A 21193-nucleotide genomic window follows, 5' to 3' on the forward strand; every position below is an offset into this window, starting at 1 on the left:
CGCTGTGTCCCCGCGGGCTCCTCAGCACCTCCAGGCAGTCACCCAACCGGTTCTTAAAAAGAAGCGAGTCGAGGTAAGTCAACTCGCCTGGTCGGGCCTGTAAAACCCCGACCTCTCCTGGTAAATGCTCTGAGAAGAGATGTCTCAAGCCCCTCGCCTGTGGGAAGTCGCGCCCAGACCAGGCAGCTCGCTCTAGAGCCGTCAGGCCTCTGACTCGCTGTGTCCCGGAGGTGCGGGGGAGTCCCCGCCCAGGTCACCGCCCGGCGGGACGAGCGGAGAGAGTGTTCACGGCGGCCCAGCGAGTGCCATGCCGGGCTCGGCTCCCAGCGCCGCGCAGCAGCGCCGTGCGCTCCGGAGACTCGAAGAGTCAGAGCGAAGGGGGCGGACAGAGGCTGGCGGCGGCTCCTCCCTCGCGGGCGTGGGAAGGGCGCCCGAGCTCCGAGGCAGCGCTTTCGGTTTGCGGCGGTCCCGAGTGTGCACTCCGCGCCCCTTCCGCGCGCTCACCGGCGCTCCCGAGGGGCAGGGCGGGTGGCACCCAGAGCCGCCGGCGAGGGCGCCCGGAGCAGGGTTGGAGGGCAGGGAGGCGCGGAGAGGGGGCCGGGAGGATGGGAGGCTTGCCTCGCAGTGGGGGCCGGCCAGGGGCTGGCGAAGCGGAGCTAGGGGCGCGCGTCGTCGGGGGAGCCCGGGATGGGGCCTCCCCTGGGACCTGGCGGGCGTCGCGCGTCCCTGCAGGCTGCTGGATGGCCCGGGCCCTGGCTGCCGCCCCCTAAGGAGGCCTCGAAGGGTGACCCGGGCCCTCTCGTCGAGGGGCTGGAGCCAGGAAATGGCGGGAGGCCGCGCGCCCCGCACTTCCCGGTGCCCGGGCAAGTCTCCGTGCTCCCGGGACCTGCGGCTCGGCTCGCCTGCTTCTGTCCTGGTCGCTGCCTTTCGGGGCCTCCATGTGACCAAGGAGCGCACACGCGGTGGCGCTGCGCCGGAGGCTGGCGGGACAGAAATGAGTCTGGGGGTGTCCGCTGAAGGCCGACCTCAACCTCTGAAGGTCCCCGGGGGCTGGAGGCAGAGGAGAAAAGACAGCTCCCTGAAGAAGTGATTGTAGTAGTCGTGCAGGAACCAAACGTGGGCTCGGAACCAATCTCGGGGTGGCGAACGTTAAAGAACTTCGCGTCGCCTGGACGCCTCCAGCCGCGCGCCTCCCTCGGGGCCGCCGGCGCCCACGGCCCTCCTCGCGCGCGCTCCGGGGCGGCCTCCTGAGCTGACACCGCCTCTCCGGAGGACATCCATCTGCCGCCCCCATCTTCCCCAGAAACCTACTTGTCCCCACCTGACCTGCCAGCTCACCTCCCAACTTTTCAGGGTCGAGGACGCTGGTCGGAGGTGGATGAGGGCGAACAAGCGGCACCCTTCCCACCCCCGGGCCAGGCGGCCTCCCTGTACTGGTGCGAACAGGGCCTGCAAACAGGGGTTCTCTCCCAAGCCCACCCTTCCCCCGTTAGAAGATGTCGGGGGTTAAAATGTTCGCTTTGCCCTTTCTCTTGATCTTGGAGGGGAAAAGCGGGAACTGCTGGCACCTTTATGGGCCTTAGACCTGTGGCGGAGCAGTCCCAGCCCCACTAACTTTTAATTCCAGCCACACTCTATTTGTTTGTCATTTTCCCCTTTTCCTGCGCAATCATTATTTATGGCAGAGGAAAAGGGAAAAAAAAGTGCCTGAAGTATCATGGAGGGAGAGAGGGGTTTTCTGACAAGGAGAGCAGTGAATGTGTTTTCCCTAAAGGTCACCAACAGGAGGGGCCTGGTCTGATCATCTCCCCTCTGAACCATTCCTCAAGAGCATTAACTTAATTATGTGATCAGAGAAATGAAAAAAATAAAGTCTTTAAAATAACCAAAGGTAATTATAACCGTGTTGTTGACACTAATGGTTAATAATTGGTCAGGACTTACACACAATCAATTGCCAGTTTATCTCCCCCACAAAACCCTGAGTGATGTGCTGTTACTCCGCTCCTTCCCCTGGGCACTGCCTACCGGGCTCCACTGCTGTGACCACTGGAGGCAGCCCCCAGCCTCCCGCTGGCTTCTTTAAGAGCCTTCCATTTAATTTGTTTTCAGTTTCATCCAGAACAGACTAACCTGGGGACGCCTTTTAAAAAGGCCTTTCCTTATTATCCTGGAGCCACCCTTAAACAAACAAAGACCATTCTTCCTCTTTCCTTTTACCTGGGATTGCAAAAGAACAGTCCTCGGGTTTCCTAAGCCATCCTATTTGCATTATATTACCAGGGGAGTCCTCCTTCCTAACACCTTCAGTTTTTATCTTTCTTAGAAAGAGTGTGAACACGGTGCCCTCAGCAGAGGGAACAGAAGCCTGTCCTCTGCCTGGAGGGTGGAGGGTGAAGGTGCCAGTTAAGACACCGTCCCTCTGTTTGCGGGAGACGCAGGTGAAAGAGTAGAGTGGGGCGTGCAGAAGGGGGAATATTTGCTCCCCAAACCCGGGGTGGGAGTGCTTTCCCTCTCACTTACCAAGGCCTGACGTCCAAGCGCACAGCGTCAAACCCCAGCTTCCTCGCCTGCAGCCCAAGCGCAGGGGAGGGCTGGCGTGTGCTTTCCTTACGGCCAATAAAAAGTAATTTCCAGCAACTGGAAAATTATATTGTCATAGATTACTTCTCCTTATAATAAGCCTTTAAAATATCTGTAGGGATTTGTCACTTACATAAAGGTTTGCAAATACATCAAAGGGACATGTCCCCTTTGCAATTTGTAGAAATTCAAATGCTGTTAATCATAACATCCACATATCACAGGCTGTTGTGTATTGTTCCCAAGACTGCCTCTTGAGTTAACACATTTTTTTAAAGTGTTTACAATATTGTTTTTAAAAAGCAGTGTAAAAACACATATTTAATGGGTCTATTTATGTCCTTAATTTGGGGGTTAAAATGAATGCTTTCCTTGGGATTGTCAGTGCACTGGGGAACTAAAGGAAAATTATATGGTGGGTGATCATTGGAGACTGTTACTTGGAGGAACTTTGTAATAACCCAGCGTATTATTCACACTTGAAAGAGATGCTCTGACTTCACAGACAAATGGCTTTGGATGATTTTGGCAAACGATTGACTGTTTACTTCGACTTGAGCAGAGAAAGTTTAGGGCATATTTTCTGTCCCGTTTAAGAAACAAAAGATCGAATTGACTCTTAGCTTCTTTGATAATATCTCGATGCGGTGTGAGATGACCCCAAAACTAGCAGCGGCGCGCAAAGGCCAGGCCCGCAGGTGCCGGCTGAACACGCGCGGGGCGGGCCTCACGGGGACCGGCTACTCGCCGCCTTCTGGAACAGCTCGGTGGCGGCGGCGGCGGCGGCGGCGGCAGCGCCGCGGGCTGCGCGGAGCTCCGGTCCTTTCCACTCCGCCGGCCCCGCCGCCTGGCCGCAGACAAAGGTGGATGAAGTTCTTTTCAAGTTTCAAAGGCAGTTGCGCAGCAGCTTTGCAGAAACAATAACTCTTTTATTGGGAACAAATGTTGACATTTGACGGGCGCGGGAGGCCGCTCGGGAGGCCGCGGCCGCCGGGCCAGCGCCCCGTTTGCTCTCGGCCCGGCCTCCGGGGTCCACCTGAGATTAAAGCGCGAATTCCGATAAATCGGCTCTAACGCGCCCCGGGTGGCGCGGGGCAGAGGCCGGCGGGCCGGACCGCACGGGCTCCATCCTGCGTCCCCGCGGCCCCGCGCTCGCCGCCGCGCGCCTCCCTCTCCCCGGCCTCCGCTAACACGAGAAAGTCTCCGTGGGCCGGGACGTAATGTTTGATTAGCTGAATTTTAAAGCGGAAGAGAGAAATAAGACACAGGATCCCCCTTCCCTGAGAAGAGCCTCTTTGTAAGGATCTGCAACGGAGAAGCCGTAAAACGCCCTCTTTCCACTCTGCATTTCCTTAAGAAAGATCCTCTAAACACCTGCAGGTTTTCTGTGCTTAGCATACATTTTTAAAAATCAAGTTTTCCCAAAGAAATTCATGTCAGGTGGCTGGGTGGGTAAGTCATGGAAATCTTTGATAATTTGTTTGGCACATAAACATCAAAGAGGATTCGTTAGTCTGGGCTAATCTCCCGAGCTGCTCTGAGTTTGCACCAGTTGAAAGGTGCAGATTGTCCCTGAGAAGGAGGTCTGTGTGTGTGTGTGTGTGTGTGTGTGTGTGTGTGTGTGTGCACGCGCGCACGCGCGTGCATGCCTGTGTGTGCAGCGAAGGGATCATGTATCCAGGTAAAACAATCTTCTGCTCCAAAGGGAGGCAGTTTTCACCCAGGCTTCAGTTTCTGAACATGTGCAGGGAGATCAGTTTTTACTTGGTCTCCTCCTTCTCTGCGTCTTTAAGAGCCTGACTGCTGTCACTACATATCTTCATCAGGGGGCATGGTTTTTCAGTGCCTATTTGTTAACTATTGTTAACTTTCATACTTTTCACCCGAGTCTTCAAATTAGAATATCACATTCAGGAAACACTGCTATCATGGGGGGTTGGATTCTCTGCTGATTTAGGAAATACGGCCAATGTTAATAAAAGCAAAACCACTTAACATCTTCAGACTGCAATGTCAAATGCTATCTGGAGGGAAAAGCATTATCCTCACGGTAATTCCACAAAGGTTCCATCTGAAACAAAAGCAGGCCAAGGAGCTCCTGGCTCCCTTTTATGTGCACAGACTCAAATCTGTTTTCCTCCAGACGGGCTGCCACAGAGCAACCAGGCTTCCCACTTGAAAAATCTTCCCTGTCTCCAAGAGATAGCTCGACTCCAAACATGTCCAGGTCTCCTACTAGGGGAGGCAGGAAGGAGAAAAATATAGTTTTCTACCCGCAAAGATTCGCTTTCTGCTAACCTCCGATCGCTTATCTACTCCAAGCCAACAGAATGCCTGAGAAGGAACAGAAAACCGAAACCTTGGTCTGCGCATTCCTGGGCAGTCAGACCCCGTAACAGACAGGGCTCTGTGACCAGTTACAGCCCCCCAGCTTTGCCTCAAGTGTCTAAGATTACTTTCAAATACCCTTTCTAACAAGACCCCAGCAAGAGGCCACTAATTTCCACGGCACAAAAAGCCACTGGAGAGAGATCCGTTTGTCAATATCAACTGGTCCGGCAATTTCCCATCCTCAGACACATCAGCCTATCAGAGCCGGCAGATGTTTAGACAAGATTTTATAAATTGTTCAATATCAGCCCATAATGAACCCCAACTGACCATTCCAAAGCAGCTAAAAGCATCCTGGCCGACCCCTGCTGGGATCCAATAATGCGCTCAGGCTGCAACATTATTAATCATGGAATAAAATAGATGAACCTCTTGAAAAATAAGTGTATGATTGATTAAAGGGCAATCTAAGAAGCTATTATTCTTGTTTTATAACCGTAAGTTATATTCACTCAATTTATCTTTGGAGAGGAAATAAATGATTGTTCATTTCTTTTCTGAAATTATATTATATGGGTATCCATATAATTTTGCTGAAAATTAAAGTGACAGTTTTGCTGCTTTTATGATACTAATCAAAGGGAATATGTTCCTTGACTACAAATTGTAGACTTGTCCTAGAATTAGGTAGTGAGTCACACAATAACGAGGCAATAGTCTAGGGTTCTTTAAACTTTTCTTTCCCCCCAGGGTAAGGCTAAGAGCCACTGAAAGGAAAATGAATCTCTCCTCCCCAGATTTTCACCTTGTGTTTAATGTGAGTTATATGAAAAGGAGAATTAAGAAGTCGGTCAATAAATCTGAAAAATCTATGCCAATTTGGATAATTCAAATAAACAATAAACAATTATTTCACTCAATAATTTATGGTGGGGGCATCATTTATACCCCATATTATCCACATTATCCACTCACAATACTCTAGTTACTGAGGAGGCTCAGTAAGCCCAGAAATAAATGTCCAAGGGATCCTAATGCATGGGGTATCAGATCATTTTATTTTGCCAAGTTTTTTAAATGTACACTAACAAGTCATTTGCATATTCAGAACACAAAATCCAGATTTTCTTACAATGCATGTGTATATAAATAATGTAAAACCATTCGTATCTCCCTACTGTGTACTGCTCTTGCCTGTGCCTTCTTGCAGGAGCAGAAGGGAGGGATTATTTTACACATTTTCATTAAAAAGCCTGAGGTCAGATCACCTGGAGGGAGGGGCTGCTATCACCAGGGCGCCCTACCCAAAGACTCTTCCAGGACAAATGAGCCCCAAACACCACATTGTTGTAGACTAGTTTGTTTTTATTTACAATTTAAGATATAAATTAGTAAAGAATTCTTGTTAAACAACCAACAAAGATTGTATAACCAGCAATGTTCAAATAAAAACCAGGCAGAATTTATTTACAAAAGGTTTAGATTCCATTGCAATACAACTTGCATAAATTACTAGAAGCTTTATATCATTATAAAAATAAATATCAAATTTGTTTCCACTTCTTAAGTACTCAAGTTCTATAATCACGTTTTATTTCTACTGTGTACATCTTTTACAAATAAATTTTACAGTAAATCCTATCACACCTATAGAATATATACCGTGGCAATGAAGTGATCAATTCAGATATCCTGAGAAAAAAGATTGTTTTCAAAAGTCACACATACATTGGGGAAGCTATACTATGCCAACAAATTCACGTATGTCCAACAAAAGTCTGTTCCGATAGAGTCTGTGGGTTGGCAGTGCCCTGTGGGTCCTTCCTTTTTACAGTGGCACAAGATGTGGTCCGGATTTAGAGGTCATTACATATATATATATATCTATCTGTATATTTATGAACTTGGGAGGAGAGAATGGCCTGCTGACTTTTTTTTCCAAAGCAATTGTGACACCTACCTGTGGACCAAGGAAAAAACCAAGTCATCCCAAATCCTTCAGCCCCCATCAGTATCACCACATTCTAAAAAGGGTCCATCTCAAAAGGTTTCGCTTCTTGCCCACCTTCAAGATCTGTGATGAGTAATTCTGCCTACTTGTAAAGTAGTTTTCTTTTTGAGATACTGCTGTCAGCCAGGCAAACTGCCGATCCTATCTAGTCCATCTGAACACGGGGACAGGCCTGATAAAAGACCAGTATTTCTATGTCTCTCCAGTCTGACTGCAAATGTCATCTAGAAAGGGGTCTGATACCCCCAGTTTCAGGAGCACTAGCTCCGGAAAGCAAGTGCCTTTTAAGTGTCTAGCGTAGTTTTTTAAGGTTCCAAATTGCATACAAATACCCAGATTTTAAGAATCTGTTTTTCCAAAGAGAAAACAACAGCAGTGGTGCAATGAATATGAGTGATTTCTTTTTTTAAGCAGAATTTGAGCAAAAAAAAAAAAAGAGGAGCTCTCAAAAACAGCATAATCCTCTCCCACTTAAAGAAAATAAAAAAGAGAGAAGTAAGGCTGTCCTCAGACCCCATGACAAGAAGCAAGAAACACACATTAAGCGAATTTGCTGGGCATTTGGTGCCGGGAGGTTCCACAAGGGGTGTGGGGCGGGGGGACCCCAGGGAGCCCACTTACTTGCATTGATGGCCCTTCTATAGGTAGGGCTGGACGCCCCCACCAACCACGGTGCAGCCCTCGCTGGTATCTGTCAGGGGAGGGGGCAGTTAGTCAGGACCCGACCCCAGAGCCATCTGCCTCCCGACAGCCTCACGGCCACCAGCCCTGCGCCGCCCAAGCACGCCATGCCCTTCCCCCGAACCCCCAAGCGTCTGGGGGACCCGGCTGCACCCCGCCACCACCCGCCACCTGAGACACGCGCCTGTCACATTTCCGCATTTTCTGCCCCCTTGACCCCCTTTTACAGGTCGGATCGGATCAAGCCTCCATTAGGAGCAACAGAGGCAAGGCAAAGAAAGGGAGGGAGAAAACGGATTCTGGTTTTCTGTTCTGGCGATTTAAAAAGCGGAAGCCCCTGGGAGGAAGCAGAAGGCTTTATCTCCCTGCACCCGAAGGCAGAAGAGGAGATTGAGTTGAGACTAGAAACCGACAGAAAGCTCCGAGGCTGACGCTCAGGACGCCGGAGGGAAGCTACATTTGGCGTCGATTTGTATTTGCCAAACTGAAAACAATCAGGACGACACCAACAACAGGAATAATAAATCAAATGAAAAGCCAGTAATAAGGGGGTCAGTTCTGTCGCGGTCTCGAGGAAGCTGTCTTCACCCGCCCCCCTTCACTTCTAACTTGGGAATGCAAAGCCGTCCGTTCCCCGTTCCCGGTTAAGGGACAGGGTTTCCCCGGCCAGACCTACAGGAGCCCAGTTCCTTTCCCTGTGGGGTGCTCGCCCGCTGGGCCCCGCCGCCCCCTCCCTCCGCCCCGGGGCCCCGCGGGTCGCCTACCTTTCTTGGGCTCGTAGCCGCCGCCCGGGGGCCGGTAGTGGGGCTCCGGGAGCGGGTGCGCGCCCGCCTTTCCCGCGTCGCTGGCGGCCTTGGGCGCGGCGTGCAGCGCCTCTCCGGGGACGGCGGCCGCCGAGTTGTACCGCAGCAGGCCCTGGCCCTGCAGCGCCGCGTTCAAGTTCCCGTAGTTTGTGTAGCTGCCGTAGAAGGGCGACGTGTAGTAGAGGTGGCGGCCGAGCAGCGGCGACGCGGGATAGGGCGAGCCGCCCGGCGGCGCCCCGCTCGAGGCGGGCGCGGCGGCCGCGGGCAGCCCGGGCGGCGCGCAGCCCGGGCCCAGGCTCGGCTGCTTGAGGTCCGACGTGGCGATCTCGGCCAGAGACCACAGCTTGGGCTTGCTGGCGGGCGGCGGTGCGCCCGGCGACGTCCGGCTGCCCAGGTGCGTCTTGCCGCCCCCACCCCCGCGGGGCGCGGCCTCGGGAGGGGGGCTCAGCAGCGGCGGCGCCTCCACGCCCGTGAGCGGCGACGAGGTCACGGGCTTGGGCGGCGCCAGGCCCCGCTCGGCGTCCTCGTCGTCGTCCTCGTCGTCCTCCAGGTCCTCGTACTTCTCCTTGCACTCAGAGCCCGACTCGCATAGGGGGTCCCCGGCGCGGCAGGGCAGCTTCTCTCCGTCCGACTCGGCGGAGCACGAGTGGTCGGTGAGCGAGTCCACGTGCAGGCTGATCCCTGCAGAGGCGCGGGGAGGGGGGCACGGTCTTGGCACCCGGGGCCCCGCTGCCCACCGCTCCCCACCCCCTCGATCCCTCAACCCCGACCCCACCTGAGCCGCGTCCTCCGGGCAGCCTGACCTCCCTGCTCGCGCGCTCCGAGCGGGAGGCGCTCTCGCTGGGACCCGGAGGCGCCGGGCGGCCGAGTCTGGAGCGCCGGGCGTTCGGGCGGCCTGCTCTCCGGCCTCAGCTCGGCGCCCCGCCTGGGAAGAAGGCGGCTCCGGCGCCCCTGCGCCGCCTCGGCCGAGCTCACCTTCATCCTCCGCCGACGTTTCGGTGCCCTCCTGCGCCTTGTCGGCACTCTCCTCCTTGCCCCTTGCCGCGTCGCCCTCTTCCTCGTCCTCGTCCTCGCTTTTGTTTCTGGGGGCCCACGTCATCTTGTTCTCCTTCTTGAGGCGCCGGCGCGCGTTGGCGAACCAGGTGGAGACCTGCGTGAGGGTCATCTTGGTGATGATGGCCAGCATGATCTTCTCGCCCTTGGTGGGGTAGGGGTTCTTGCGGTGCTCGTTGAGCCAGGCCTTGAGCGTGGCCGTGGCGTCCCGCGTGGCGTTCTTGCGGTAGGCCGGGTCGTTGAGCTGGTACGGGTAGGCCGCGCTGCCGTAAGGGTGGTAGCTGATGGCGCCCGTCATCCCGGTCGTGTGTGCGTCGTAGGGCGCTCCCTGCAACCGACAAGAGCCCGGTGAGCGGTCGTCCGAGGGCCCGACAGGCGTCGGCGCCCCGGCGACCCCTCCGCCCGCCCGCGGCCGCCTTTCCCACGGTGCCTCCCTGCGCTGGGGCTGCGCCTTCCCGCAGCAACAGATCCGGAGGACGCAGCGGGTCGTTTAACGCCAGCTGTGGATCTCAGAAAGCGCTGCGGTTTTATTCCCAAATTTTCCAACGATTTCATTTTCCTAAAAATGACACATCTAGCCCCAAGTGCCCCTGAGCCGCTGGTACGGGCGTGCACAAACAGGCCCGCACACACAGGCTCGCAGGTAGCTTCTTGATATCTAAATTTCTCCTGGTGTGAAGAGTCGCCGCCTCCTCCTACTCCCGTTCCCCCTCCCTGAAATGGTTAAAAAAACACCCCAGAGCCCCCGCTCCGCTATTCACCGCGCTAAAGCTCGGCAAATCCAATTTGCAACTCGAAGCCAGTCACCGTTTCGAATTCTTCAAATACGCGGCAATTAGCATTTTAATTCAGCCTTTAACGTTTAAATTCGAGACTTCTACAGCCAGCGCCGAGGCCCCGGCTACCCGGTCTCTGCTCTGGAATTCCGCCGAGGGCGGGAGGTGGCCACCAGGCCCCCCCGTCCGGGCCTCCAGAGTCTAAAACGCGCTTTGCCAGCCCCTCGGCCTGGCCGGGCCTCGGAGCCTGAGGAGCTCGGGCCGGCCCGGGGGCCCCTGACGCAGGGGCTGCTCTCGGCGCGCGGGACCAAGGCGGCACTTAGCGGGCCGCACGCCGGCCGACATGTTTTTCTAAAGCACCAGCCTGTGGGGCAGATGAAGGCGAAGATCTGGGCGGCCCGGCCGGGCCCCGGAGCCGCGGCGGAGGCTCCGCTGATTTCCCCAGTCCTGTGACCCCCCAAGCCCCGCGAGGAAGTGCCCAGCGCCTAGCGATCGCCCCGGAGGCCCCAGGGGCGGCGACCCTTGCTCCCCGCGCCGGAAGAAGCGAGCCCCGGCCAGCTCAAGACTCCTCGCCCAGCTTCGGCGCCTGAAAGAGGGCCACCCAGGCCAGATCCCGTCCCGACCCCAGCGGAGTCGCTCTTCTCGGGCTCGGGGGAGATGACCTCAGCAGCCGAAGGGAAGGGCGCGCGGAGCCCCGCGCTCCGGACGTCGCCGGCCGACCGCCCCGCCTCTCGTCCCCGCCGGCCTCGCCACGGCCCCAACTCCGCGACTTCGGAGCCGCCTCCCACACGACGTTCCCCGCGACCCTCCGGCTCGCCGATCACAGACCAGGGTCTCTGCTCCCGGCATCCCGCGACCCCGCCCGCCAGCCCGCGCTCGGTTACCATGTAGGACGGGAAGCCGGCGGCGGCGGCGGCGGCGTCGGCAGAATACTGCAGCGGGCTGCCGAAGCCGGTGGCCGCCTGCGCGGTGAAGGCCGCGGAGCCGGGGTAGGGGCTGAACGCCGAGCCCGACGCCGACCGCGCCAGCTCCTCGCTGCGCGGCGCCGCCAGCGCCGACGCGCCGTACGCCGGGCACGAATATAGCGCCAGCGAGCCGGGCGCCTGGTACAGGTAGCCCTGCGGGTAGGACATGGTGGGCGCGGGGCGAGGGGGCCCGCGTCACGCCGAGCAGCGGGCAGGGCGCGCGGCGCCCTCCATCCACGCCCGGCCGGGGCGCGAGGAGGCGGCGGCGAGCGCGGGGACCGCCGGCCGAGGCAGGCCGGCCCGCGCACTAGCCCGGGCGGCCCCGCGGGCCGGGGGAGCGGCGGGGCGGCGGGGCGGCGGCGGCGGCGTTGGCGGCAACGGCAGCTCGGAGCCGGTGGGCGCAGCCGCGCGCCAGGCCGGCGGTCGGGGTTTGGGGGAGTCTGGAGTCGGGAGTGAGGAGTTGAGGAAGGAGCGCTCGAGTTTCCGAGGGACATTGGAACGCGGAGCTGTCCGTCACGGGCTCATCTGCATATTCGGGCGCCCGCCCCCTCCCCTGCTCCGCCGGCTCCGCCCGCTCCCGCCGCCCGGCCGCGGCCGGGAGAGGGGCGGGGACGCCGGGGGAGGGGCGGGCGGAGGGGCGGGGGGAGCGGGAGGCAGGACGCGCAGGCTTTTGTGGCTCAGTCGCCTCTCGCGCAGCCCCAGCCCCCGGCCCGCAGCCCGGCCGCACCGGGCAGTGCGCGCGCCCCCTTCCCACTCGCGCGGACTCCCGGCGTCCGCCCCCGCGCCCCCCACCTTTCCGGCCGCCCCCCTCGCCCCAGCCCGACACTCTGCCCCCTCCCCCTGCCCCGCCCCCAGCTCGGCCCGCAAGGACCGGGGCAGAGGCCGCCCGCTGCCACTTGGGTGGGGGGGGATGAGCGTCCCGGGCCCCCCTCACAGGCCGCGGACTGCGCGCCGGACTCTCGTGCCCGGGTCGCCGGACTCTCGTGCCCGGGTCGGAGCTACGGGTGATGCGGCGGGAGTGGGGCACCGTGGCCCGGGTCCTCCTGGGGACGGCGTGCGCGGCTCTCACGCCCACCTCCCCCGGTCCGTCCTTGCTTGCCGCACGGGGCGAGCCTCCACGCGGGGTCTCGCGGCGGCCCCGCGCCGCCCCGGCGTGCCCCCGCGGACCCGGATCCCGGGCGCTTTCGTCGCGAGCCGCCAGGAGGGCCCTGAGGTGAGCTCTCTGCCCCGAGGTCCGCAGTGGCCAGCGGGCCCTGGGTGTCAGGACTTTCTGCTCTCGGATGAGGTTTAGCCCGCGCCTCCAGTGCTTCTCCAGGACGCCGCCGCCTCCCCCAAAGGGTTTTTTATTTTGTTTTAATAAGTTGACGCCTCTTTCGGATTTGTGTTGTAAAGCACTCGGGGGAAACGATCGTCAGCGGACAGACCGCCTCTGGCAGGACGTGGAGCCTCGCTGTCACTCGGAAAGGGACGAGACAGTCACAGGCCGGGGGCGCGGGCGGCGCACGCGGTTGCCCAGGTAGCGTAGGTAACAGGCGACCCGGGGGCCGCCTCGCGGGGCCTAGCGGCGATGCGCTCGGCAGGAGGCTCTGGGACCCAGTCGCACAGACACCCTTCTCCATGGGCCTCCTCCACCCTCCCCCACCGGGGCCGTGGAGTTGGGCGTCTGGTGTTTGGGCTGGGGGGTGGGTGGCAGATGGGGCCACCGATGGGCGCTTAGGAAGTGGGCGCACGGTTGCGGGGGGGTGGTGACGGCGGGTTGTGCGAGGCCCCGGCGTGGTGGTGAACACAACAGGTGCCTCTTCCTGCGGGGGGCGGGGAACGCGGTAGGCCGGAGCTCCGGGCCGCCGCCTCTCCTTCCCCCACCCCCTACCCACCCCTCAACCCCACCCCCTACTCCTCTATCCCCCCACCCCGCTACCCTACCGCCTACCCACCTCGCTGGCCCACTTCCCAGCCCGGTTGGCTGGGCAGCTCGCGGAGGGACCAGGGTGATCGCGTTCGGGTCTCTGTCTCCCGGGTACCCCGGGCGCCATGCGGCCTCTTGCGGGGCGCGGCTGCAGCGCGAGGACCAGGAGGCTCCAGCCTCGGGCCTGACCGCCTGCGGAACCTTCGAGGCTGTGTTTCATTCCCTCAGATCTAGGGAGACCAGTTGTAAACTGCAGGATTGGACTTGAGCAGGGCCCACCCTCCTCCGCCTGCAGGCCGTGGCCCCCCCGGTAGGTGAAGTCCAGGCACCTCACCCCAGCCGCCTCCCCACTCGCCCCCAAACCGCTGCACCCTCGCCTGTCCCCCCAACAGCGGCTCTCCTCTCTGAGCCCCCGCGCTGCCCACAAATCCCAGCCTGCACCCTCTACACTTGCCTAGCCGCCGCACCCCCAAACACACGCTCCCCCGCCCCTCACCCCACCCCACCTCTCACCCCCACCCCACCCCACCCCACCCCACCCCACCCACTGCGCCGCCTCGAGGGCCCAGCAGGTGAGTTTCAGCAATCCTTCGACCCCAAGCAGGACGCCCTAATTCAGTTCAGGACAGTTATTTTAAATCAATTATTGTCGCCTTAAAAAGGAAAAGGAAGCGGGGAGAGTCGGAGGCCGCAGCAGCCCCGTGGAGCCCGCTTTTCCCAGGGTCCGCGGCATCCGTGGTCTTCCCGGGAGGGAATTCGGCCAGGAAGAGGCCGAAATGAGACAGACACACTACGGATGACCAACATTCAGAGCGCGGATCAGGTTCCAGGCCTTCGGTTCGCTTCCAATTACATAGTTCAAGTGAAAAAAGAAAAAATCAGGTCCAATTTTTATCTCCAAGGAGGACTGGCCTGAGAATTTCCATTTCTAAAGACCAGTTCCTGCTGTTGTCTCATTAGCATTTGGGGCCGCGCCCCCCCCCCTCTCCTCCCCCCTCCCCCGACTCCCACCCCCCACCTCCAGGGCTTGATCTCTGCCAGGGGCAGAGAAGAAAACAGCGAATTATTACAAAAACATCCCCAGTTTGGAGCAGGGAGCATAAGCTCCGATACACTCGATTTTGACATCAATTAAGTGTGTAACCAGACATGTGCACGTGGCTTTGGAGGGTCTCGCGTCGCCCAGGGTGCTTCTCCAGAAAGGGCTGCCGGCTCGCGCTCTACCCGCAGCTCGGCGCAGCTGATCCGGAAGACAGTCTCTGCTCAGTGTCTCCACCCGCCCCCCCCTCCCCCAGCAATTATACTCCTCCACTGAAATCTAAATTTTCCATACTGCTGCCTGCTACTAATAAAAGCCGTCTACCTTGCACTATTAAACAGTCGAATCGCACTACATGCCGTTTTTATTGGTAGTGACTGTAGCAAATTAAAATGCCTACGCAGAGACATTAACACTTACGCTCTGCATTGTTATCGGGATATATAAACTCCGTTTCGCTTTAAAGCTCTCTGATTTTTTTATATATGTATATAAAATCACTTTCCCTTTTCTTAAAGTTGGCTCGGGCTTCTTTTCTAAAAACTCAATCGAAAGAACCGGCTGCAAGCCCGCGAAGGCTGGGCGCGCGGCCGCCTGTGACGGTGGCCTGGAATCCTGCAGCTGCCTCTCTGGTCACCGCGGGGAGCGCCCGGGCCCCATGGCCGCCGCTTTCGGGGAGCAGGACCTGGATGCTCCGCTCACGGGCGAGGAGGCCGTTCAGGCCTGTGGAGCGCCGGGTCCGGACGGACACTGGGTCTCTTGTCACTTTCGGTTGCCCTCGTCACTGGGATGGAAGAGAACGGGCCGGCGCTCAGGCCAACCGGGTGCGTGCCCTGAAAGCGCGCTCACAAGAGCGATGGATCCGAGCAGTTCGGTTTCGGGGTTACGGTGGATTCCGCCCCCCTCCCACTTTGCCCCAGGGTTGCATTAAAAAAAGGGGGGGTGTAACACCGTCACACTTCCGTTTTTTGTCCCCACAGTGGCCGATGCTTTTGGAATGAGTCGGCGTGGACACGCGTGTTTCCAGGAGCCCGCGGTTTCCTGGAGGCCGAGTTCTGGGAAACGGCGGCCTGGGGCTCTAAGTCCTCCTCGGAGAGCAGCGGCGGCGCAGACCGAGGCGCCCTCCACTCCTTGCCCGGGGCTCCCGGGAGAGGCGGGCAGGCCGAGCGGCGACGCGGCCCGAAGTCGTGCGCGCGGGCGGCGAGGGGGCGCTGTGGCCTGCGCGGCTGCCGCCTAGTCCCCGCCGCGGTGGGCCGGGCGCCGTCCCCGGCCACCGAGGGCGCCCCGGCCCGGCCTCCCCTACGTCAGTTGCATTCGGGGCAAACGGACAGCAACACTGGAGCGTTTGAATAAAGCCTAGCCGAACCCGGCCTCTCTCTCTTCCCGCCCTTTGCCCTGTCCTGGGAGTTTTTCAGAGTTGGGTGGGAAAAGAGGTACCATCTTGGAGCGTGTGGATGTGCCAGGGGGGAGGGGGTCAATTAAGATTTTAAAAGACACATTTTACGTGGTTCCTCCTCATGCATTTCCGTGTGAAGTGGAAGTGGTTTCCATGTATAGGGCACATGTCCCCTCTGGTGTCGCTCTTCCCGGGGGACTGCGGAACGAGTGGCATCAGAAACTGACCAGAAGAGCCGCGAGTCCGGGTCTGCGTTTTCTTTTTTGGGAAACAGGAACACTTCGCTGTAAACTGTGCAGAGTTTAAGTCAAATGAAACGTGAATGCCTTCCAAGCGGGGTCGAGCCCGCTCGCGGGTCTCTGGACACTTCGGCCTTTCGAGGCTCTGACATGGTCTTCTGATGCGGCCACGTGTGTCTGCAAAAACACCGCAGGAGGCGAGGCCCAGAGGGTCCCCGCCGCTCCAGTCAGGGAACCCGGAGCACGGACGCGTCCCCTGGGTTTCCACCTGCCCGAAGGCCTTGGGCCCCGCGGGCAGCGCCGCGGGAGGGGTCCCTGGACCGGAGAGCGCTCTTCTGCACGTTCTGGGCTCAGCCCGCTACCCGGTTCTAGCACCACGGCCCAGCCCCTGAGGTCGGAGGACTAGCAGTCTGCGGGCCGCTAACGTGTCCCTCCAGGTTTCCTTCAGCGGCCTCACACGGCCCATCCTCTCCGCGGACGCCCCGCCTCCGACCCGCTTCCTGAAGTTTCTCCCGCGCCGCGGCCCAGGAATCAGCATCCTTCGCCTCTTCTCCGCATCCCGTGCCCCTATCGCTCCGGCTCTTCCCTGCCCCCCGCGAACCCAGCCCCGCAGCCCCTTTGAGCGAGCCGTGCGCGCGTCCCCGGGCCCAGGTCCCCGCGGCGTCCGCGTCCCCGGCCGGGAGCGCCGAGCAGGGGTGCGCGGAGGGGTGGCTGGCGGTGCGCGCCGCGGACGGGATGGAGATCCCAGTGATCCGAGACCTTCTTCCGGAGCCGCCAAGACCCGAACGCCCTCGTTCAGCGGTCGGCGATCGTTTGGAAGGGCAGTGTGGACGAGCGCTCTGCCCTCCGCGTTCACGGCCGCTCGGCCCGGCGCCCCGACCCACACACACGTGCGCGTGCACAGTCGCGCTGCCCGGGGAGGTCCGCGCGCCGCGGGAGCTGCTCTAGGCAAGTGGAAACAGATGAGAGGTGTCCGTTTTTGGTTTTTTTTTTTCTCTTTTTCTTTTCTTTTAAATGTTTCTTCCAGACAGCCTTTGGAAGAACTTAGCTCACACACACCCATCCCTCACCCCCCACCCCCACCGACGCCCAGACTGTCCGCAGCCTCTCATTACTCGCTTTGCTTTCCCCGTTTTCCACGCCGGAGCGCAGCTCGTCACGTGCACGCGGGTGTGAGCGCGCCCAGGAGCTGCAGAGACCCGGAGCGTCGCTTGGATCCGGCCAGAGCGGGTGGGATCTTCGCTCGCAAGAAAACAGTAGAGGAGAAGTAACTGTGTTTCGCCCATTCCTTTCATTAGACGAGGGAGGCTATAGAGGGCGTTTGTCCGGGGCCACGTTCATAGCCGCCTGCTGACTCCTCACCCAAAGGGCTCGCCGAGACCGCGGTTCCGCCGCGCGTGGTCAGGCGCACACTGACGCAGCTGGGTGGGAGAGCCGCGGGTAAGGAAGGCCGTTTTGTTGTTTCTGTTGTTAATACTGGCGGAAATGCAGACAGGACTGTTTGATAAATTTGATTGCATTAAAAGTAAAAAACTTCAGCTGAACAGAACTTGCTGGCATTGACCTGGGGAGAAAGGTTTGCAGCGCCCGTAAATGGCAAAGACTGCCCTGCACAACCAGGAAGGGCTCCCAAGGTCAGCAGGGGAAGCCACCCGCAGATGGCCAAGGAGGCAGGCGGAGTCTCCGCACAGAGCACAACCACAACGGCAGGTTCGCAGAGGCCCACGTTCGTTCTTGGCGGGCACACCGTACCGTGTATCAGATGCCGCGGTTTGACCCCAAACAAGGCCCAGGGTGTGCGGAGACCGGGCACTCTCTTCCTGCTGTGCTAGTGGAAACTGCTGCAGAGGAATCAGGGAGGCATTTGGCCGCATCTGAAAGAGCAGGAGCTGCCCGCCCCTCTGACCCCCAGCCTCATTGTCCGCCGCGGAGAAAATGCCAGGCCGGGGGCACTGAGCCCTGGCACGGCCCTTGCGGCATTGTCTGCGAAGTTCAGGGCTGGGCGTCCTAAATGGCAGTCGGAGGAGGCCTGTCTGCAGCGCCCCGCCTGGGGCGCGTCCCCTGGAGCATAGTGCTCCCCAGGGATGATGGGAACCACCCCGGATGCTGCTTGCACCCGCTGGAGCCAGGCCTGGGGGTAAAAGGTTGAGCTGGGGAAAATAATAATACTTTCAGAAAAGGATCCTGACAGCTTGCTGCTGCTGCTGCAGTTGACAAAAAGGAGGAACACAAAGCAGCAATATGCCCATTATGCCTGCTGTTTACAGGTAGGGGTGGCAGTGTCGCCCTGGGGCCTCTCCCCTTGGCTGCAGGCCCGCAGGGCGCCCGAAGAGAGGCTGGGGGCCCATGCCGGTAGTCATGCCTTGTGTCTGAGAAATCTGTGTGCTGCAAATGTCACCCAAGATTGTTAACTTGACATGATGGTTATTACATGGATTCTATCACTCTCTACATTCCTAGCATGTGAAATCTTTAACACTTTGAAAATTAAAACAAGAATGTGTGTTATTGTTTAAAAGAAGTGTCATAGCGCAGAAGTATAGGGAACTAATTGAGGAGTGCTTTCTTAAAAAAAAAATTAGTTTCTCAAAAATGTACATTTTTGTCTCTTTCTTCCTGGCTTCACCTCCCCCCACCCCCCGCCCACCCCATCCTTCAAAACACAGATACAGTCTAAGATTTGCAGTGTTGACCTCTGAACGGACTGTCCCCGGTGTGTCTGTCTTCGGGCGTCATCCAGAACGTGGCAGAGAGACAGGCCTCCTGGGCAGGACGTTGCCATGGGAGCTCAGGCTCCTCACCTGTGGCCACTGGCTCTCCTCGGGGGCTGGCCGCTCTTGTCTCTGGGGAGGGGCGCTTTTGCCCTGGAGAAGTCTGCATCTTTTCCCCAGCCACAGTGAAGGTGCCTTAGAAAATTCAAGTCAAGATCAGACAGAGGGGGGCTGCGGGGAGACAGAAAGATGGGGAGGGGGCAGCCTAGGGGGAAGGTGCAGCCTGGAAAGGAGAGGAGGAGAGAAGGGGGGGAAGGGCTGGCCCCCCCCCCCCAGCAGGACCCCAGGCCCGAAGCCCTCACCCTCACACACCTCCTTACTTCCAGAACAGCCCTCCAGGCCTGTTTGTCCCCTGGGCTGCTTCTCGAAACGTCTCTAACTCTATGTTCTCATCCTCTCCGTTTCAACCGGAGGGCCTGGCTCTCCCCGACAGACCTGCTCAGCCCGAGGGCAGGCACCCTGGCCCAGCAGAGACTCCAGAAGCCCCTGAGGTTCATTCTATTCCTCAGCTTGCTCAGAGCCAGGCCCGGAGAGGGGGCGGCTTCCTGGGGAGCCCCGTGTGTCCAAAGGCTTCCCTGTGCCCACGCGGTTGAAGGCCCTTGGGACTGACTGCCTCCCGAACCTGACTAGCTCTCTGCCCAGGCTCCTGGCCTGCTGGCCTCCTCCTGGCCTGCTCCTGGCCTGCCCGCCCATTTGCCTGCGGCCACACCCCCCCCAAGTCAGTCCCTGCCTCTTGCAAAGGCCCTGCCCACGGGGCTCCATCACCCCCTGCCGTGGGGCTCTGTGGAGCACTGGACAAGTATGGACTGACTGACTGAGTCGGTGAATGGCTTGCTCTTGGTTACTCACTTTTTCTTCTCAAAGGTACCAGGATACTGAGGGACAGAAACAGAAAAATGACGGGGGGGGGGGGGGGGGTTGCATATGTTTCATGCCGGCTTCTCTCCTAGGCATTTCCTGTGCCCTTGAGTGTCTTGGATCTCGAGTGATCCAGGCAAGTCTGATCACAGCTCAGGAGCCCTGGCTCTCCAGTATAAAGGACGGTGGATTGGCATGTTGAATTTTAAGGCCCAATAGGTATGCACACTGAAAATGGCATTTCATTTTTAAAATAAATTCTTGAGTTAGCAATCAGCCCCAAACCTTCATTCCTTGAGAAGAGCGAGCGTGCATATTTTTGTTGTTGTTTTTGCATCCCACATGACCTGAACCATTCCCAGCACACAGAGGTTCATGAAAAAGGAAAGTGAACAAAAATAAATCAGACTGATGAGAGAGTTAGTGAAAAATTCAGAGTGGGACCGACTGTTTAAAGCTAATTAGATCCTAACAAGGGTTTTTTAGAAACAGACAAGTTTCTTCTGAAATTTATGTTTAGTGGCAGGAATCTTAGGATGGCTAAAACAATTCTGACAAAGAAGAATAAAGTGGGAAGAATCAGTCTACCCAATTCCAAGACATTACTTCATTGGAACAAAAGAGAAAATCCCAGAAACAAACATGTATAAATATTCCTGACTTATTTTGACAGGATGCAAAGCAATTCAATGGAGGAAAATTTGTCTTTTCAACAAATGGTGCTGGACCAATTGGACTTTCCTAAGCAAGTGTGTGGGACTTCCCAGGTATCTCAGTGGTAAAGAACACACCTGTCAGTGAAGGAGATGTGAGAGACAGGGGTTTGATCCCTGGGTCAGGAAGATCCCCTGGAGTAGGAAACGGTGATTCACTCCAGTATTCTTGCCTGGGAAATCCCAGGGACAGAGGAGCCTTGTGGGCTACAGTCTGTGGGTGGGGCCACAAAGATTCGGACACAACAGAGCATGCAAGTATACACATACAAACATACACAAACTTCAAGCCAACGCCTATGCCTTATGCAAAAATTAACTAGACATGGATCACAGACTTATATGTCAAATTATGAAACTTTTAGAAAAATAGAGGATAAAAATCTCAAGATCTATGACAAGGCAAGGAATTTGTAGACTAGACACCAAAAGCAGAATCCATGAATTAATATTTTATTCTCTGAAAGAATGAAAAGAATGCAGACTGACAGAAAATATTTGCAAATTATGTATCCAACGGACTAGTATCTAGAATATATAAAGAATATTCAAAGCCGAATAGTAAAACAAAACAATAAAAAACTATGCAATTAGAATTTGGTCAAAAGACATTTATCACCAGAGAGGATATACAGATGGCAAATATTCACATGAAAGGTGTTCAACATCATTAACCATCAAGGAAATGCAAATTAAAAGCACTGTGAAGTATATGCACCTACCAGGATGGCTAAAATAAGAAAATAAAGTAGCAATAACATCAAAAGTGAGAATGCAAAGAAACAAGGTCATTCATGCATTGCTGGTGGGAATGTAAGGTGGTAAACCCACTGTGGGAACTAGTTGGGCAGTTTCTTATGAAGATAGACGGCTCGAGTTTGATGCTTGATGCAGGGGCCCAATGGGGCGCTCTGTGAGAACCTGGAAGGGTGGGGTGGGCAGGGGGGGAGTCGGGACGGGGGTGCAGGATGGAGGGGACAGATATATGTCTGTGGCTGATTCATGACGATGCACAAACCATCACAATACGGTAAAGTAATTATCCTCCAATTAAAATAAATCAATTAA

The 21193-nt window shown here is 57.6% G+C and overlaps 2 protein-coding genes across 5 annotated transcripts; one reads left to right on the forward strand and one right to left on the reverse strand.

Moving 5' to 3' along the window:
- Positions 1 to 6261: 6261 nt before the first annotated feature.
- IRX2 (iroquois homeobox 2) lies at positions 6262 to 11371 on the reverse strand. Its single transcript, XM_043489105.1, has 5 exons — positions 11123 to 11371; positions 9385 to 9790; positions 8371 to 9090; positions 7547 to 7616; positions 6262 to 6874 (listed from the first exon to the last, which is right to left on the reverse strand). Exons 1-4 carry the CDS (start codon positions 11369 to 11371, stop codon positions 7564 to 7566), a joined length of 1428 nt encoding a protein of 475 aa, XP_043345040.1. The 3' UTR covers positions 6262 to 6874; positions 7547 to 7563.
- LOC122454548 (collagen alpha-1(I) chain-like) lies at positions 11370 to 15529 on the forward strand. 4 transcript variants are annotated; one of them, XM_043489100.1, is made up of 4 exons: positions 11370 to 12416; positions 12596 to 12728; positions 14667 to 14972; positions 15129 to 15529. In XM_043489100.1, exons 1-4 carry the CDS (start codon positions 11370 to 11372, stop codon positions 15383 to 15385), a joined length of 1743 nt encoding a protein of 580 aa, XP_043345035.1. In that variant the 3' UTR covers positions 15386 to 15529. The 4 variants fall into 4 exon arrangements, with proteins under 4 accessions (XP_043345035.1, XP_043345036.1, XP_043345037.1 ...); XM_043489101.1 differs by having other exon boundaries at positions 12596 to 12719; XM_043489102.1 differs by lacking the exon at positions 14667 to 14972.
- The last annotated feature ends 5664 nt before the right edge of the window (positions 15530 to 21193 follow it).

This window comes from Cervus canadensis, chromosome 16, assembly GCF_019320065.1.
Source record: "Cervus canadensis isolate Bull #8, Minnesota chromosome 16, ASM1932006v1, whole genome shotgun sequence".
NCBI classification, from domain to species: domain Eukaryota; kingdom Metazoa; phylum Chordata; class Mammalia; order Artiodactyla; family Cervidae; genus Cervus; species Cervus canadensis.

Excerpts from the sequence above, each read along its gene's own strand:
- LOC122454548 (XM_043489100.1), top strand. The coding sequence starts at position 11,370 with ATGGTGGGCGCGGGGCGAGGGGGCCCGCGTCACGCCGAGCAGCGGGCA. Across the intron at positions 12,417-12,595 it reads GCCGCCAGGAGGGCCCTGAG|CACTCGGGGGAAACGATCGT; the intron begins GTGAGCTCTCTG and ends TGTGTTGTAAAG. Across the intron at positions 14,973-15,128 it reads CCGGCGCTCAGGCCAACCGG|TGGCCGATGCTTTTGGAATG; the intron begins GTGCGTGCCCTG and ends TTGTCCCCACAG.
- IRX2 (XM_043489105.1), bottom strand. The coding sequence starts at position 11,371 with ATGTCCTACCCGCAGGGCTACCTGTACCAGGCGCCCGGCTCGCTGGCG. Across the intron at positions 9,791-11,122 it reads CCGGCTTCCCGTCCTACATG|GGAGCGCCCTACGACGCACA; the intron begins GTAACCGAGCGC and ends TGTCGGTTGCAG. Across the intron at positions 9,091-9,384 it reads AACGTCGGCGGAGGATGAAG|GGATCAGCCTGCACGTGGAC; the intron begins GTGAGCTCGGCC and ends GCGCCTCTGCAG.